The following is a 17774-nucleotide window of genomic DNA, read 5'->3' as shown; positions in this document are numbered from 1 at the left end:
GTTATTGATACAGTTTCCATGTGTTCACCGCAATATATTAGAAAAATACTCTGTAAATAAATTAGTACAAGTAAAATAATCGGTTTGTTGATGGACATGCACTTGTTAATGCTGATGGTGAGGAATTACAGTTGCAACATCTCATATAATGTACCTCAAACTGAGTAGTGTATCACTGAGAAACGTCCTGCTCGAGCCATCCTTGTGATGGAGGTTCGGGTTGAATAACAGTTCTTCCAATGTTTGATCATCGGACTCACGCTCGCATTGATATGGTAAAATCGACGTCATTGTTCATTACTGTGTTTAGTTTACAGTGTAGGAAGCCTCAGGACAAGCAGAGCTGACATTGTCATGGCAATGGGCGGGTTTTTTTTCGATGCGCTGTACACGGTTGGCAAATCACAACAGACTGAGCTGTCTGGCCAATCAGAGCAGAGTATATCACGGAAAGTAGTGATTTAGAGCGATCGATTCATTTGGCGAGTCGTTTGAGAGTCATTGAAAATGTGATGATGTGCAAATGTATATTATGAGGAAATTAAACAGTTTTTTTTACCTTTGATGCATGTAAACATGTTGTAGGAGACTCCACAACAACATTAGGAAACTTTAATATAGCATAATAGGGGCCCTTTAAAGACTACAGAGACTTACAGGCTCTGTTGGTAGCTCCTTTGTGCCTAGAATTTGTACCTGGCATGGTGAAAGCCTTTCTTCACCCTAGAACGGGTTATGTGTCTAAAGTCCCCACTAATATTTCAGGGCCTATTATGTTGCAGGCCTTTTGTCCTCCTTCCTTTCATTCTTCAGATCAGGAGAAATTTAATCTGCTGTGCCCAGTAAGGGCTTTAGATGCATATGTCCAGAGGCGTTCCCTCAGTGTCTTGTTCCCTCTTCAGGGAACCAGGGCTACAGTTGTAACCTGAGACATTTTTCTTTAGTCAAGTTAAAGTTGACTAAACGTCTAGGCGGTTTAGTCTAGTTTTAGTAAATGTAGTCACATTTTCATCGTGCTGCATAATGGTTAAATTGATCACAATTGTTTTGCTCAAAATTGTAATTGCAACAGCCATTGTTTTCACATTTCATCAGAATTATTGCACTTTCACCAGAATTATTGCACTTTCACCTAAGTACAAATCAAGATAATGTAAACTCGTACGCATACTAACAACAAACAGTTTTACTCATTCTACATTCTACGACAAATAAAATGAGAAAATGAATGAATTCTATTATTTGTACAAAAATAATAACAATAATAAGAATAATAATAAAATATTCATCATAGCTCAGACACAATCATTGGCTCTGGTCTGGGCTCCCCCACCCCTCCCCCAAACTCTGCCTGTGAGGCCATCCCTTGATTGCAGATTGTATAAATGTAGATGTAAAACCCACCAGGTTCATTTGTCTGTGTCAGTTATGGCACGACTGTATGCAACTCTTCTCACATTTTGGCCTCTGCTGTGTGTTAGTGTGCAGAGTCAGTCTAACGGTAAAGATAAGTGTATCTATCAAGGAGATGAGGATACTTACAGCTTTTACCAGGGAGGAGATGTGGTTCTGGGAGGGATTTTTCCTTTGCATTCCAGCACAATACCATTGGTTTCAACTTTCACGACCAAACCTAAACTAATTAAATATAAATTGTGCGATATGGTTTTATCTTCTGGAAGATAAGAAAAACATAACTGTTTTTAAATCATACTGACTGATCTATTTGACATAATTTTAACTAAGTTTACTTTGTTTTATTGCAGCTTTACCCCTCGAGCACTGAGGTGGATGCAGACGATGATCTTTGCTGTGAGAGAAATAAACCAGCGGCAAGATCTTTTGCAAAACCTATCTCTGGGCTACCACATCAGGGACAGCGGTGATGACATACCTGTATCTGTCAAAAGGTCTCTTCTCCTTGTCAATGGACAGCCAGAGAGGGACAGTGGACAAAGCTGTGAAGACACACAAAAGCAGCCTAGCCCTGTAATTGTGGGAGAGGCATCATCAGGAGTCTCCATGGCTGTTCTGAGAACTCTAGGCTCATTCAAAATACCCTTAGTAAAATAAAATAATTTAACATTATGTTATGTTTTATCACTTTGTCTTGGTAATACATTGTGAACTTGATGTATGTTTTCTGATTATTCAGATTCCCTTATGGTGTGTGTGTGTGTGTGTGTGTGTGCATATTTACATTTGGTTTTCAGAATGTATTAAATAAAGTACATATAGATTTGTTCCAATGACCGTTTTATTAGAGTGATATCTGTTTGTTGTCTTGTATTTATAGTGCATTGCTAATCTTACTAAAATTTTGTGTTTTTATATTTTAGGTAAGCTACTTTGCATCCTGTTCCTGTCTCAGTAACAAGAGAGAGTTTCCAGCATTCATGCGGACAATGCCAAGTGATCTATTTCAGATTAAAGCTTTGGTAAAACTTGTATATTATTTTCAATGGACATGGGTCGGGTTGATTGGTGTGGATACAGACTATGCTCGGTTTGCCATCCATCTCTTCCTGAAAGAGTCAGAAATATTTAATATTTGTCCTGCTTATGTTCGCATTTATCCTGTTGCACTGACGCAAGATGCAGCAGAGGAACTTGTGAACATTTTGAAATCTTCTTCTGCCACAGTCATAATTAACTTCTCTGTGGACTCATATCTGCATGGTATCCTGAAAGAGTGCAGACGGCAAAATCTCACACATCTTCAGTGGATTGCCAGTGAGGCCTGGGCCACATCAAAAGTCCTCTGGGAGGATTTTGATGATCTGTTAAAGGGAACATTGGGTTTTGCCATACGGAAAGCTGATATCCCACATCTTGGAAGTTTCCTCAGAAGAGTAAATGTTTCTGTTGTGCAGTTGTCCAATTTTCTCTCTGAGTTTTGGGAAGAGACTTTTCATTGTCGGCTGAATGAGTCCTTAAACACCCATGTACATGGAGAAGCAGCCCAGAACTGGCCACCTTGCAATGGCAGTGAGAGTTTGGATGATGTGTACACTCTTTATTCTGATGTGTCACAACTCAGAGTGTCCTACAACGTTTATAAGGCTGTGTATCTAATTGCACATGCACTACATGACATGAGCACATGCGTGCCAGGAAAGGGCCCCTTTCAAAATGGGACATGTGGGAGTCTATATCAAATTCTGCCATGGCAGGTTTGTCTGCTTTACATTGTCAGCCCATACATTCCAATATACAGTATGTGTGTGTGTGTGTGTGTGTGTGTGTATTTAATGTGTGTGCTTTTCTTTGCATTATCCTTTCTCCCAACCTTCATCGAAGCTCCTTCACTACATGAAACAAACACATTTCACAACATTAGGAGAAGAGGTCAGATTTGATGACAACGGTGATCCTATTGCATCCTACGATCTGATGAACTGGCAAAGAGGGTCTGATGGCTCCCTTCAGCTAGTGAGGGTGGGATTCTACGATGCCTCCCTTGAAGAAGACAAGGACCTAATAATAGATGAGCCAGTAATTATGTGGCACAGAGGAGAGAAGGTGTGTGCCATCCCACTCATCACCAGATACTGTTTACTATGTTTGCTTTTCATTCAACTCTACTTAATGTTTATGGCTGAACTAAGAAGAATCCAGTTTCATAATTTAAAATGGAAATGCACTGTTGATTTTATTTTGTAGTAAACGTATACACATTTGAATTTATTTTACATGTGCAATTTTTCATTGTTTTATATAGATGTTCCAGCTAGTGTTGTCACGGTACCAAAATTTCAGTATTCGGTACCGATACCAGTGAAAATCCACGGTTCTCGGTACCAATTTCGGTACCAAACCAAAGTTTAATTTAGACTAAATTTACCAGTAAAAATTCATGGTTCTCGGTACCAAAGCAAAACACAAAAACATGCTAGCTGAACAACACACTATTTTTATTAATAAAGTTAAACAATGCCATTCTTTATACTTGTTTAAAATTGTGTTTCAAGTTTTTCCTTTATGTCGTCCTGTTTGTTTGTTTTTACCCTAATTAAATGTATAGGAGATTTAAATAGTTAGTAAAGAATCTTAAGGCGCCGTTCACATATCGCGCCTAAAACGCGCAGAAAACACTAGGCGCGCCACATTCTCCTTTTTCCAAAGCGCTAGGGCGGTTGCGCAACCATCAGCTGCGCTCTCCGTTACAGCAAGGAAATTTCAGCAATGGATTTCCACCACATGTCACGTGACCTACGGTGCGCTTGCGGCATTCTGAAAAGTTGAGAGTGTTTTTTATCTCGATGCGGCGCGAACGCGCTTGGAAAAAACGAGCGCATCGCATCCATTATGTGCGTGCATACCGCGCGCCTACATTTGAAATAACGAACTTGAGCACGCAAAAGACGCGATATATGTGAACAGGCCCTAATTCTAACACTTATTATATTAGCGCTACACAAACGGCTGTTTATTTCTATCCGACTGATTCCGACGTTCAAATTAAAATATGATATATAATTCATAACAGAAGCTCTAAATTTGAAATTAGTTTGAAACTTATCTGCTTGAACTCTTTCATCAGATCCGGGTGTCGGTCTTTGAGGTGTTTTATTAAGTTAGATGTGTTTCCTCCTTTTGAGAGAGAACTTCAATGACATCGTTTGCAAATGGGTTTTTGATTACCTATGATGTTCCCCTCGTCATCAGCCGCAAATCCGAAATATTTCCACACACGGCTCTTTCCTCCTTTTTTATCAACAAGTGGATTTACCACATCAGCTGCACCGCCGGTTGTCATGTCTCAGCGCTTTAATAAAGAGGACGCGCAACTGCACCCGCTCAGTGCATGCATGCGCATCAAGGAACCGGGTTTGAACGGGTCCTCGGTACCACCGGTACTTAAGAAAACTTGGTACCGTGACGTTTACATTTTTTTAGTACCGACTTGGTACCGAAGTACCGGGTCTTTTGACAACACTAGTTCCAGCAACATTTTAGGTTTATACATTGGTCAGTTAATTAGATGAGTGATTATCTGTCTGATATTTCTCTTTTGCAAGGAAAGTACTTAATGATACACACTCTAACAGAGTAGTGTTGGGCGATATGCTCCATTTTCATATTGTCCTATCGTCAGCCTGTGAAATTGGCGATAGCCTACATGATATTATCGTGAGGGGGGTGGGGCTGTAGCAACGTTGTTGCGCGACATTCAGCAACTGAGCGACAATGTTCTGACAATTATTTATTTATTTATTTTTTATGCTAGATGTGCCCCATTTAGCATGTTATGTTTTGAGGTTCATTTTTAAGTAGTCAAATGTTAGATAATTACATACTTTTTAAATATTGTTTATCCTTATTATTATTTAATGGACCTATCAGTAAATTAGCCCAATTATAATCAACACCTGCAAGCGTACACTTTGAAGAGAAAAAAATGACAGAAGGTTACATTAATTCAACTTTATTTAAACTGCATATGGTAATCAAATTGCACTTCCAAAAGTCATACAATTGTGAAAAAAGTTAAAAATTAAAAAATAAACGAATTTACAAATTTATTTTAGGTATAATAAATAAAACATAAAAAGCAAAGATCAGAACATTTAATGAAAGTTCGGTAACCGTAATCAGTCCAGGAAACATCCACAAAATGATGTTTTATTAACAAGGTTCGGGAGGAACACGTTCTAATGATCAAACAATCAAGTCATTCCAACCAGCTGTCAGCAATCAGTAATCAACAGGTCCACAACAGGTCTCAGCATGATTAAAGGCCTATAAATACACACAGTCGACTCACCCATATTCCTCGACAGTTTTCAGCTTTTGGTTTACCATACTGCTACGATGTCCCAAGTCTAACTATCTCCATCCGACGACGAGTTCGACTGTACTCCAGTTCCTCCATCGCCATCAGCCGGCCCCAGGACCACTCCTTCTCCGCCTGATATCGAGCCCCAAGCTTTATCTCGCGGATGCCGGTCCGCCCAAGCAACCCACTGCACGCCAAGATGCCGAGGCTTACCCTCACCTCCACCGGCGAGGACTCCGGCTTCCTCCCCGGCATCCTTCTATCGTTCAGCCGTGCCTACGATTCCGCCTATTGAAAAGTGGACAGTTTTAAGTTTGAGGCAAGCACTGATAAATTCTGATGTTCAGCCCTCACGCAGGATGAACAAGGCACACCTATACAAACTGTATGTTACCTTGCAATCAGCAAACCTCTCTCCTAAGTCCACCCCAGCTTCCAAGGCGGCAAGCAGGCAAGGCAAAACTCGTGAGGCCTCGGATTCGCTTGCCTGACACCTTCCTCTCGTACAAGATCCGGTTTTCGGCGTGCAGCGGGCCACAGCACCAGGCCTTCAGAGAGCCTAGGCCGCGCCCCGTATTCCACAGCTGCGAGACTTCATTCGCCTCTAGTTTCAGCTCACCATGTCAGCGCGGCTCGTCCTGCCGTAGCGCCATACACAGATGGGCCCGCCTGCCCCCGCTTAACCTCCCGGCACCTTCTTCCCGAAGTTTCTAACCTCTTTCCTTTGCAGTGGCCTCCAGCTCCCGTAGCAGACGCTAGCGTAAGGCTGCCTCCGCTAGCGGCGCAGGCCCAGACATTACATCATCTTCCTGCGACTACCGCTAACCCCTCCCTTTTTCAGTGGCCTGCAGCACAAGCAAGCGCAAGTCTGCCTCCGTTTGCAACAGAGGCTCACGCTTCTCATTTCTACCCTTCTCTTCCCCCTTATGCTTCTCTCAATTTCCCTCCTCAAGCTCCACAGGCAGACTTAAGCGTGAGGTTGCCTCAGCCAATAGTCAAAGCCCCGGCTTCTCTCTCCTACAGCTCTCTCTTAAATATAAAATCACATTATTCTCTTTTTACAGCTACACCATTGCCCATCCCATCAAACGCCGTCGCCTTGGAACCGCCCCCTGTGGCTCACAACATCCAAGCACAGATCCTGGCAGGTGCGGACATAGACCTTTCACTTTTACTTTTTCTGCTTCCCGCTTCTGATTCTAACCGCCTGCGGGGATTTTTCAGTCACATTAAAAAAACAAAACACACATTCATCACGTTTACTTTCTTTTTCCGAATTTTCTATTGCCTTCAGCCACCTCACAGAAGTCATTTGTTCCGCCTTTCCTCATAGGTGTCGCGAACTGAACGACTATCTAGCGCTCATAGCCGAGCTCGCGTTGTCCTACGGGGGAGGGCACTTTTACACTTACCACAAACTCTTCTCAGCAAAGTGTGCTGTTAGGGTTTCCCAGTGGAACCAGTGCCCTTACTGGGGAGCACTCGACACCGACCTACACTACAGAGTATTCCTTGGCTGCAGGAACATTTCTTGCGCAGTCTGCAGGTCTGTGGCACATTCTACTACATCGTGCCCACAAATTAACCCCTCCATTCCCCCCTACCCGGACACAGCACCAGTTAAATCCACCAGCTACGTGCCAAGACCGGCAACTATCAATCCCCACGATGCTAATTTCAGCTCCAAAGCATCTACTGACAACAAACAGCCTTGCAACAACTTTAACATCGGCAAGTGCACCAGGCAGCGTTGTCGGTACTTGCACATATGCAGCTTCTGCGGCGGTGCTCATGCCCGTCCTGTATGCCCCGTGTTTAAAGATGTCAATAAGAAATCTAAAAATTATTTATCGACTCCCGTGAATATTTCTCGTCTATCATTTGAACTAGCTCACCACCCGGACTCCGACTTCACTGAATATCTGCTGTCTGGCCTCCAACACGGTTTTAAACCTGGAGTGGAATGCCTGCTCTCACAAAACATCATCACATGACACACGACAACCTGATTAAAAAAGAAGTCGAGTCAGGCTTTATGATTGGCCCTTTTGACGATCCTCCATTCAAAGTTTTTCACATTAGCCCCATTGGAGTGGCTACGAGAAAGTTTTCAGGTAAGAAACTCCTCATAATCTGTCAGCTCTGCATAATTCCCTGTTCCCAAGCATTAACAGCCTGATCCCACTTGATGAATTCTCTCTCAAATACCATGACGTAGATCAGGCAGTCGACCTGATAAAAATCGTGGGTCGGGGCGCTTGACTCGCAAAAGTTGACATCACTTCGGCTTTCAAAGTGATGCCCATCCACCCGGATTCTTGGCACTTATTAAGAGTGCGCTGGCATGGGAAATTCTATTTTGCCGTACGCTTAACTTTTGGATGCAAAAGCAGCCCCAAATTTTTTTACATGCTATCTGAAGCCGTTTGCTGGATTTTGTCAAACAATTATGCAATTCCTCACCTCATTCACCTGCTGGACGATTTTCTGATAATTTCGCCACCTGACGCCATTCCAGCAGCTCAGATCCTCACAGTTCAAAACGTTTTTTTCCAAGCTCGGAATCCCCATCGCCCAAGAGAAAACCATGGGTCCCGCCACATCTATCGAGTTCCTTGCCATTAACTTAGATTCGGTTAAATACCAGGCCTCCCTGCCCAAGGAAAAAATCGATAGAATAATCCTCATCTCATCTACCCTCGTAGACAGTTCAAAGTGTTCCAAACGTGAACTCCTATCCCTGCTCGGCCACTTAAAGGGGTCATATAATGGTACATGCACTTTTACAAGTTGATTGTACTGAAATGTGCGTTGGCAGTGCCAGTACACAACCATCATAAAATGATAAAAATCCATCCAGTGTTTTTTTTTTTAATCTTCTTATATGTTTCCTCCCATCTCAAATCAAGCTGTTCGATTTTGTGACGTCACAAAATCGACACCCCTCCCACGATGGTTGATTGACAGCAGCGTTTCAACACAGACCCGACCTCGCGCCCTCGTGAGCGAGCTGTCAATCATAGCCCGCGCCGACTGGCGCGTTCATTGTTGATCTGCTGGAGCACTGTCTATGAGCAGAATGGCGTCTAAGCGATTGTGGTGTTCTGTTCTTGGGTGTAATAATGAACACAGCATCATATTGATGTTCCTAAATCCGTACAGCTGAAGACGCAGTGACTGAGTTTGTTTTCGAAGGGAATATTCCCCACGATCAACGTCAATGCTTTCATGTTTGCGTGAATCATTTCACCAGACTGCTTTACAAACGAGGGTCAGTATAAAGCTGGTTTTGCTAAAAGCTGCTCCTGAAAAAAGGATCGGTACAAACTATTCATGTTCCTGCTGCACCTCCAGAAGAACTGAAGTGAGTGTAACGTTTTATTAAGCTTTATATTAATCTTTATATTAATCTTTCCAAATCGCTTGCACGCTTCATGATGAATGCAGCTATTTTTACACTTAGGTACATTACAGCATGTTTTCTATGTACGACGTTCTCAATATAATTCATAATCCCATGTTTATAATGAACAACGCGTTATGGTTATTGTGTTATTGTGTTACAAACGGTGTACACACAGAACAGAGGGGCGGGGTGAGCAAAGCTCATTATCATTTAAAGACACATGCACTGGAACGGCGTGCTGAAAACAGCTGTTTTTGACCAGGTAAAATGAGTGTTTTCTTACAATACTAATGAGAATTTTTAATTAAAGTATATTACAAACTTTTAATTTAGACCCTAAATAATCATATTAGCTTGTACAAAAATGACATTATATGACCCCTTTAAACTTCGCCATGCGCATCATCCCACAAGGCCGCCCTTTCATTTCTCATCTCCTCTCTCTCGCGTCTTCGGTTCACGCACTAGAGGATCTTATTTCCCTAACTCCAGCGTGCCGCGACGAACTCAAGCTATGGATAACATTCCTTAAACAATGAAACGGTCTATCTTTTTTTATATAAGAACCAAATTTCCTCCCCCATCGACATCCAGCTATTCACAGATGCAGCCCCCTCAGTCAGTTTCGGGTTTTTTTTGCCAAGGACGCTGATTCGCATGGCCCCCCCAAATCCAGGACACACTACAGTCCTCAGCATTATTCGAGCTTTACCCTCTCGTGGTAGCAGCCTTCCTGTGGGGGAAAGAATGGACTGCTAACAGTATCTTAGTGCATTGTGACAATGAAGCTACAGTCCAGTGCATTAATAAAGGCTGTTCCCATTCACCCTCGCTGATGCCACTTTTAAGACGTCTAATCTGGATTTCAACGTGTGATCAATTTATCTTAATTGACAAACATATCCCCGGATCAAAAACAAAAACAAATTGCTGACTCTCTGTCTCGCTTTATGTTTCAGAAATTCAGGACGCTGGCTCCAGAGGCGGACAAATTCCAAACTCCAGTACCTCATTATTCGGAATTAATATTTCCATAACCCACCCGTTAAAACCCCTCCTTGACACATCGCTCGACACCATTTTCCAAGCAGTTTCTCCCAGAACTCTCCAATCCTATGTGACCACATGGAGATGTTTTAAAGCCTTCCACTTTACCTATAACACGCCATTCCCTGATTTTTCTCTCCATTCAATAACCTCCTTCATCTCTTACCTTAACAGCGTTAAGGGCCTCCAAGTCTGGTCCATCAAAGGCTACCTGAGCGGTATCCAATTTTTTCACAAATTGATACATGGCACCCCCTCCCCAGAGATAAATAATTCACAAACTTCCCTCCTAATTAAAGGCATCCAACGATCCCAGCCCACCCGTTCCGACTCCAGACAACCCATAACGTTAGATATGCTTACTAAATGTATACATACCCTCTGCACAGGCTACCAATCCCTTAATACATCTCGCACTCTCGACGCCATGTTTATTCTAGCTTTTTTCGGTTTTCTCAGATGCTCCAGATTTGACCCAAAAGTCCACCCAAGCATCTCAGACCTATCAGTACTTGACAGTGAAACAATCTCTTTTCTGAATAAACAGAGCAAAACAGACCAAACCAAAAAAGGCCATCTCATATACATTTTCAATCTCTCGTCAACAATTCAACCATACCAAACTATACTGGCATACCTTCAACTGAGAAACTCTCATGCTAAATCCCCTCTCGAACCCCTATTTGTAGATGACTCCAACAAACCCGCAACATGCTTTTGGTTCCAAAAGCACCTAAAATCCGTTCTCCAGAAATCAGGCATCCCAGCCAAAAATTTCTCCAGCCATTCATTCCGCATCGGGGCAGCAACCTCAGCAGCCCAAAAGGGCCTCTCCCAGCAGCAGATCCAAGCTCTCAGAAGATGGTCCTCAGATGCTTACCAAAGCTACATCAGGACCAACCGATTCCATATCAAAAAAGCCCACCAAACCCTTGTTGGGTTAAAAAAAAAAAATAATTCTATGTCTTCTCTTTCCCCGTCCAGCGAGTATTGATCTTCCAGCGGACGCAGCGAGAGTTTCCAGGCCAAGCATCTTCATCTCCTCCTTCTCTGTCCAGCGAGTATTGATCTCCCAGTGGATACACCGAGAGTTACTCAGGTCAAGCATCTTCATCTCCTCCTTCTCCGTCCAGCGAGTATTGAGCTCCCAGCGGACACAACGAGAGGTTTCCCGGTCGAGCATCTATGTCTTCTCTTTTTCCATCCAGCGAGTATTGATCTCCCAGCGGACGTAGCAAAACCCTTCCAGACAAGCATTTACGTTTTTTCTCTTTTCCTGACAGGCGAGGTTTACGATGACGATGCCGTGACTATTGCCGCAAGAACCCTCCTGTTCGAACATCCATACTTTACCTTCCAGGATGCCAGCAGGACTTACCCGTCAGAGACTATACGTATTGAACTCCTGCCGGACGCTGCGAGAGCTCTCCCAGCCAAACATCCAGGCTTCTCCTTGAAATGCCAGCCCGCCAATCTCTGCGCTCTTTTCGTGGGGTCTTTAAGCTGGCGGCTGTCCTTTGCTCACTTAGCTTTTTGGGGGAGTACTCTGGGTTCGGGCCCAATTTCCGAGCTCGGAGCCCTCCCCCCGGACAGCACGCCAAATACTCATAACTATTTATTCTCTGATCATTTGTAAGTGTGAACTTGTGAAATGATGTTGTATTGATGTTGTATTAACACGGTTCGGGAGGAACACGTTCTAATGTTCAAACAATCAAGTCATTCCAACCAGCTGTCAGCAATCAGTAATCAACAGGTCCAGTCAATCAGCATGATTAAAGGCCTATAAATACACACAGTCGACTCACCCACATTCCTCGACAGTTTTCAGCATCCCTCCACCACCCCATCTCCTCACACTTGCCTGGTTATCTTCCTAACCAAGAGATACGGGGGGAGTACTCTGGGTTCGGGCCCAATTTCTGAGCTCGGAGCCCTCCCCCGGACAGCACGCCAAATACGCATAACTATTTATTCTCTGATCATTTGTAAGTGTGAACTCGTGAATCCAGAGGAGCAAAGAATGAGACTAAATAGCAGACAAATCAAATGAAAAACTAAACAGTGCGAGCGAGGCTACATTAGTCACATTAGAAAATGAAGTTGTAGGTTGTGTTTGAATAATTATGTATCTTATTTAGCTGAGGTAAATTAAATGCAATACTCACGTATCCTCGCTTGATGAAGAATGAGACAACACAATGAGTGGAGCCCAACGGGCTTTAAAAGGCTGATTTTCGCGCTTCAGGGTAGTGACGAGTACATATGTAGTCCAGTGGTTGTCAAGACACCATAGGCACAACCTTAAGCAATGGCCCTGAACGGTGGTTTAATGTCAACATTGTGACAACGCTGTAACAACCTTCACCACTCAATGTAGTAATAGCAACCTTTTAGCCATGTTGTGCCAAAGTTCTGTGTTACAATACTACGTACTAAGTTGTTTTGTTAATGTGCTACGGAAACAAAATACTGACGAACAACGATGCCGTTTTCATCTTAGATCTGTATAAGAATGATGCGTCTGTTTACACAAGCACTCTTGACGATTTGTGAATGGATCACCTTGCAATTCAATTTTGATGTGGGATGTGGTTCTTTAGTCTGTTACAAAAACATTTTCTTAGAGGAGTACTCATATGCGCGTGTTGGTGATTTTGTTATGAATTTAGGCAAGGCAAATTAATTGTAGTTTCTAATATTAATTTAATAACAATTCTAGCTTTATAATAATAATAATAATAATAATAATAATAATAATAATTTAATACATTAATAGGGAAACGAACCAATGATCGCATTGATAGCGTCAAAGGCATCTGCCATCAGCGATATCTCTGACTATCGTCGATACACGATACTATCGTCTAACGGCACAACCCTATAACAGAGTTCAGACTAGTGTTTGTCTACTGTTTGTTCTGTTGTGGTCATTAGGCTCCAGAATCATTGTGCAGTCTAAGCTGTCTGCCAGGCTCCAGGAAGGCCAGGCAAAAAGGAAAGCCAGTTTGCTGCTTTGACTGCATACCATGTGCTGAAGGAGAGATCAGTAATGAAACAGGTGTGAAGTTCTTCACAGTTCCTCACTTAATGGTTTTCTGAGAAGAAAGGAAAATTAGTGTTTTATGCTTCCCCTTCCCTCCAATGTTTCCACAGACTCAAATGATTGCCTGACATGTTCAAAGGAAACATGGCCGAACCAAGCCCAAGACCAATGCATTCCCAAAACATTAGAGTTTTTGTCTTTTCAGGAGCCCTTGGGAATAATCCTGTGGGCATTTTCAGCATTCGGGGCCTGTGCAGCATTAGCAGTGCTTGGTGTGTTTATAATGTACAGGAAAACACCAGTCATACGAGGAAACAATATGGAGTTAAGTTTCCTTCTCCTCCTGTTCCTCTGCGCATGCTTTCTGATTGGCCTGACATTTATAGGGAAGCCCACTGACTGGTTATGCCGGATTCGCTATCCAGCCTTTGGAATCAGCTTTTCTCTCTGTATTTCATGCATCTTGGCAAAAACTGTAGTAGTTTTAATGGCATTCAGGGCCACCCTCCCTGGTAGTAATGTCATGAAGTGGTTTGGCCCTGCTAAACAAAGATCAAGTGTAATCTTGTGCACTTTTGTGCAAGCACTTATTTGCATCATATGGTTAACAACTAAGCCTCCTGTTGCTGCATATAACACCAAGTTCATGAGTGCAACAATAATTGTTGAATGTGCTGTAGGATCTGAAATTGTTTTTTGGTGTGTGTTAGGATATATCGGTTTCCTGTCTTCTTTGTGTTTCTTATTGGCATTTTTGGCCAGAAAACTACCAGATAACTTTAATGAGGCTAAATTCATCACATTTAGCATGCTTATATTTTTTGCTGTGTGGATAACATTCATTCCAGTTTATGTGAGCTCTCATGGAAAGTATATGGTTGCTGTCCATGTCTTTGCTATTCTAGCTTCTGCCTTTGGTCTCTTGCTGTGTATATTTGCTCCTAAGTGTTATATTGTACTTTTAAAACCAGAGAGAAATGACAAAAAGCAAATGATGAAATAATACTGAAATGAAATCAGTTATGAGGCCAACAGATCACAAAAATAGATATAATAAAAGGATTTCACGACTTAGATAATTGTCTGGTTATTAAACATTATTAAATGCATTTTGTTGATGCTATTGTTGTTATTATTATTACAAACAACAAATTTCACATTTCAATTCATTTTACTATTCAACAAAAACTCAAATATTGGACATTTCCACAATTTGTTAAAAAAGTCACTCAATATTAGTGGTAAAATAAAATAAAATTTCACAGTTCACCTAAATGTGTACTTAAATACATTGCATTTAGGGAGAAAGAATTTTAAAGGGGTCATGAACTGGATTATTTTATAATGTTCCCTTTCGTGGTCACTACGAGTTACGTCGTGATGACGAATGGGGTTTCGCTTAGAAAGCCTCTCATCTTCAAGAAATAAAACGATCCAATAGCAAAGAAATGCCATGGGGCTGCGGAATTTGCATTGCGTAACTCCGCCTTACCTCGTGGGTATATAAGGAAGTACGCTGGCAACATGCAGATATGTTTTTGCTTCAGAGCCAAGAGTTCTCTTCACTCCCACAAGCCATTCTGAATCATCTTCACTCTACTAGACGAGCGGCTCTTCAGTGTGTTGGTGTGACGGCGCGTTCCAGCAAGATCGTATTGCCTGCTGCTGATCTGTGCAGTGATCTGCCGACAGTGTGTGTGTTTCTCCCTGGGCGCTTCAGCAGTCTGCTGAGCTTTTCCTCTGTCTAAAAGAGCTGCACACGTTTGCCCGTGTATTTTCTGGATGTGGGCGCGTGATCTATGTGCATAACGGTCACAAGCGCTGTTTCGCGTGTTGGGCTTAATCACGGCAGCACTCGTGGATGAGTCATGTTTTCATTGCGGGAACATGACCATCGCGATGTTTATAGCTCGAGACTCAATGATCTCCGTGTGGGTAGAGTCCCCTCTGCCACACCCCAATTTATCTCTTCTTCGAGAGGGGATACTTTGGCTGGTGGCCAGGGTGATCTGAGGGTAATGGTGTGGCATATAACCGACGAGTCATTCCTCTGCCCACACCCCCCTCCACATCGCAAACTGTGGGGCTTCCGTGTGTGGCTGGTTCCTCTCGGGGACCCAGTTTTTCATTCAGGGCTCCGGCAGATGATGTCATGTCACTCACAGCATCACAAGGCGGGCTTGATTCCAATGAAAATGAGGATTCGACTGTGTTGCCTCCCTCGGGAGTGCCAGCGTTAGTCGAGTCAGATCCAGAGCTGACGGCCATGTTTTCCCAGGCAGCTGAAAGTGTCGTTTGGAGTGACGCCGATTTCCCCGAGCGCTGTAGGCTGGATGATTGGTTCCTGGGCACGGCGCGTGCTGCACTACCAGCACTCACCCCCAGTGCCTTTCTTCCCGGACATGCATCAGGACACCTCCGGGTTGCGAGAGTTCCCGTGACTTATCGCGGCCCGCGGGCGTCTCCGCCCCTTAGCCGGCCAAACGCCAGGCTAAGCAGCACTCCTGAGACAGACAGCTTGGAGTTAGGGCTCAGTTCTTCTCAGGAGCTGGTAGCAGGACCACTCCTTCCCCCAGTGGAGGGCCTGGGGAGAATCTTTTTTTATAAGAATTGATGCCCCTTCCTCCGAGCCCCAAGAGGCCGTGGATGGCAGTGTGCGACGCTCTGCCTCGCCACTCTCGTCCCCCTCTGTCGCCAGACCCCTGTCAGAGCAGGCCCCTATGGAATGCTGGTCCTTCCCTGGCCTCCTCTGTCAGGACGCGGCAATGACCGTGCCCCCACACCGGGTCGCTATGCCGCCCACGTCCGGGCCGGTCATTCTGCTTCGCTGCCCCACCGAGGGTACGTCTGTGGTTCCCATGACCCCGCTGGTTCAGTTCTTGGGAGCCTGGCTAGAGCTTCCCAACCTGTCCCGCTGGGTCGAGAGAACCATCAGGCTCGGCTATGCGATTCAGTTTGCATGATCTCCTCCCCGCTTCCGGGGAGTCTATTACACTATGGTGGGTCCATTACACTATGGCACAATGCCCCTGTCATGCATATGGAGGTTGCTACCTCCGTATGCATGGTGATTGGTCTGATTTGGTGATTTGGTGATTGGTCTGCTCTGATCGCTGATCGATTGCTCCTGTCTGCCTCGCTGCCTGCTGTGAGTTTGTTTGCTTCGGTGCTGTAAGCTCCGTCTTAGCCTCGTATTTCTGTCTGTTTTGAACCATCATTTACTATCATTTCTAGTTGTTTATACTACTAAATACAGCTTAACCTGTTAAGCTGCAACCCCACTTTTGAAAAATCCCCAGAAAGGACACACCCAAACTGAAACAGATACAGTTCATGAACCCTTTGCACTAAAAACACAAGTATGATCTCATTTGAAAGCTGACACCTAGCAGTTTATTGTAAATGTAGAATTAATTATTGTCATAATGAAAAAAATTGTTATAAATAGCTTCAAAGTTTTGTAAAGTTATTAGAAATTTATTTTTATGAAACATCTTCATGAAAATAAAATTTAAGTTGGCACTGTAGCAATCTAGAAATGCACTGCAGCTAAAGCCATATGTGTGACCATGTTATATTAAAAATCTGAAGATGGTAAGTCTAAAACTCTGTATTTAGTTAAATGTTTTTCAAGATCATGTCATATATGACTTTATTTTGATTAGACTCTAAAATGCTACTGATGTTTAGTCATCATCTAAGCATCCATTCAGTCTTTTGTCTCTATTGTTTTGTGGTGCAAACGAGCCCCATTCAGTCTCAGTCTCTCCTGCACACATTCACACCTCTCCAGCCTGGTTATGGCTCTAAATATGCATTTCTTTTGTCTGCATTATAGTTACTAACGACTGGCTATTCACAGGCTATTCATAGGGTTTCAATCCCTAATTTCTTTTATCAAAGTTCTCACTTACATTTGAAACTGTATCAAATGCCCTTCTGGAATAAAGAATCATTTCAGTAAGCATTCCTATTTAGAAAAAAATCATAAAAGATAACTGCTAGGTGGCAGGTGTACCTGGGGCTAGCTAGCATGTTAGCTTAGCACACCATCAATACACGACCATTTATGAGATTAAAACCATGTTTGTGCTCCAAACTTACTTTATAACGCAAGTCGAGTGTTTTAAATAATCTTCTGTGATCTAATTTGGCTTCAGATAAAAAAATCTGACAGAAAATATATTATTTTATAGTATTCTGCACGATGATAAAGTCTATATCGATTAGCATTACATTATAAATATAATCTATTATTATGAAAATACCTGACATGGCTCGAAGAACACAGGTAACTCAAATATCATTGCAATCATGTTTATTGTCTTCAAAAAATCTTTATCTGCATGTTACAGTGATCTCTGTTAGCTGTGTGTGTATCAGTGACGTCCTGGAATGTCACATGATTATGGCACTTCTTCATGTGTTCCATATATGAACTATTATTGTGCATATAGCGCCCTCAAGCTGTTGGTATGGATTGAAAACACATTACA

The 17774-nt window shown here is 42.9% G+C and overlaps 1 protein-coding gene across 1 annotated transcript; it reads left to right on the top strand.

The window, feature by feature from the left end:
* Nucleotides 1–1428: 1428 nt before the first annotated feature.
* Nucleotides 1429–14281, top strand: LOC307160653 (extracellular calcium-sensing receptor-like; the record flags this gene model as incomplete). Its single annotated transcript, XM_079874845.1, has 6 exons — nt 1429–1655; nt 1767–2064; nt 2340–3173; nt 3301–3522; nt 13170–13293; nt 13389–14281. 6 exons carry the CDS (start codon nt 1429–1431, stop codon nt 14279–14281), a joined length of 2598 nt encoding a protein of 865 aa, XP_079730971.1.
* Nucleotides 14282–17774: the final 3493 nt, after the last annotated feature.

This window comes from Squalius cephalus, assembly GCF_949319135.1.
Source record: "Squalius cephalus genome assembly, chromosome: 6".
NCBI classification, from domain to species: Eukaryota; Metazoa; Chordata; class Actinopteri; order Cypriniformes; family Leuciscidae; genus Squalius; species Squalius cephalus.
Note: the sequence above shows the minus strand (reverse complement) of the source record. Positions and strands in the feature narration are given on the sequence as shown.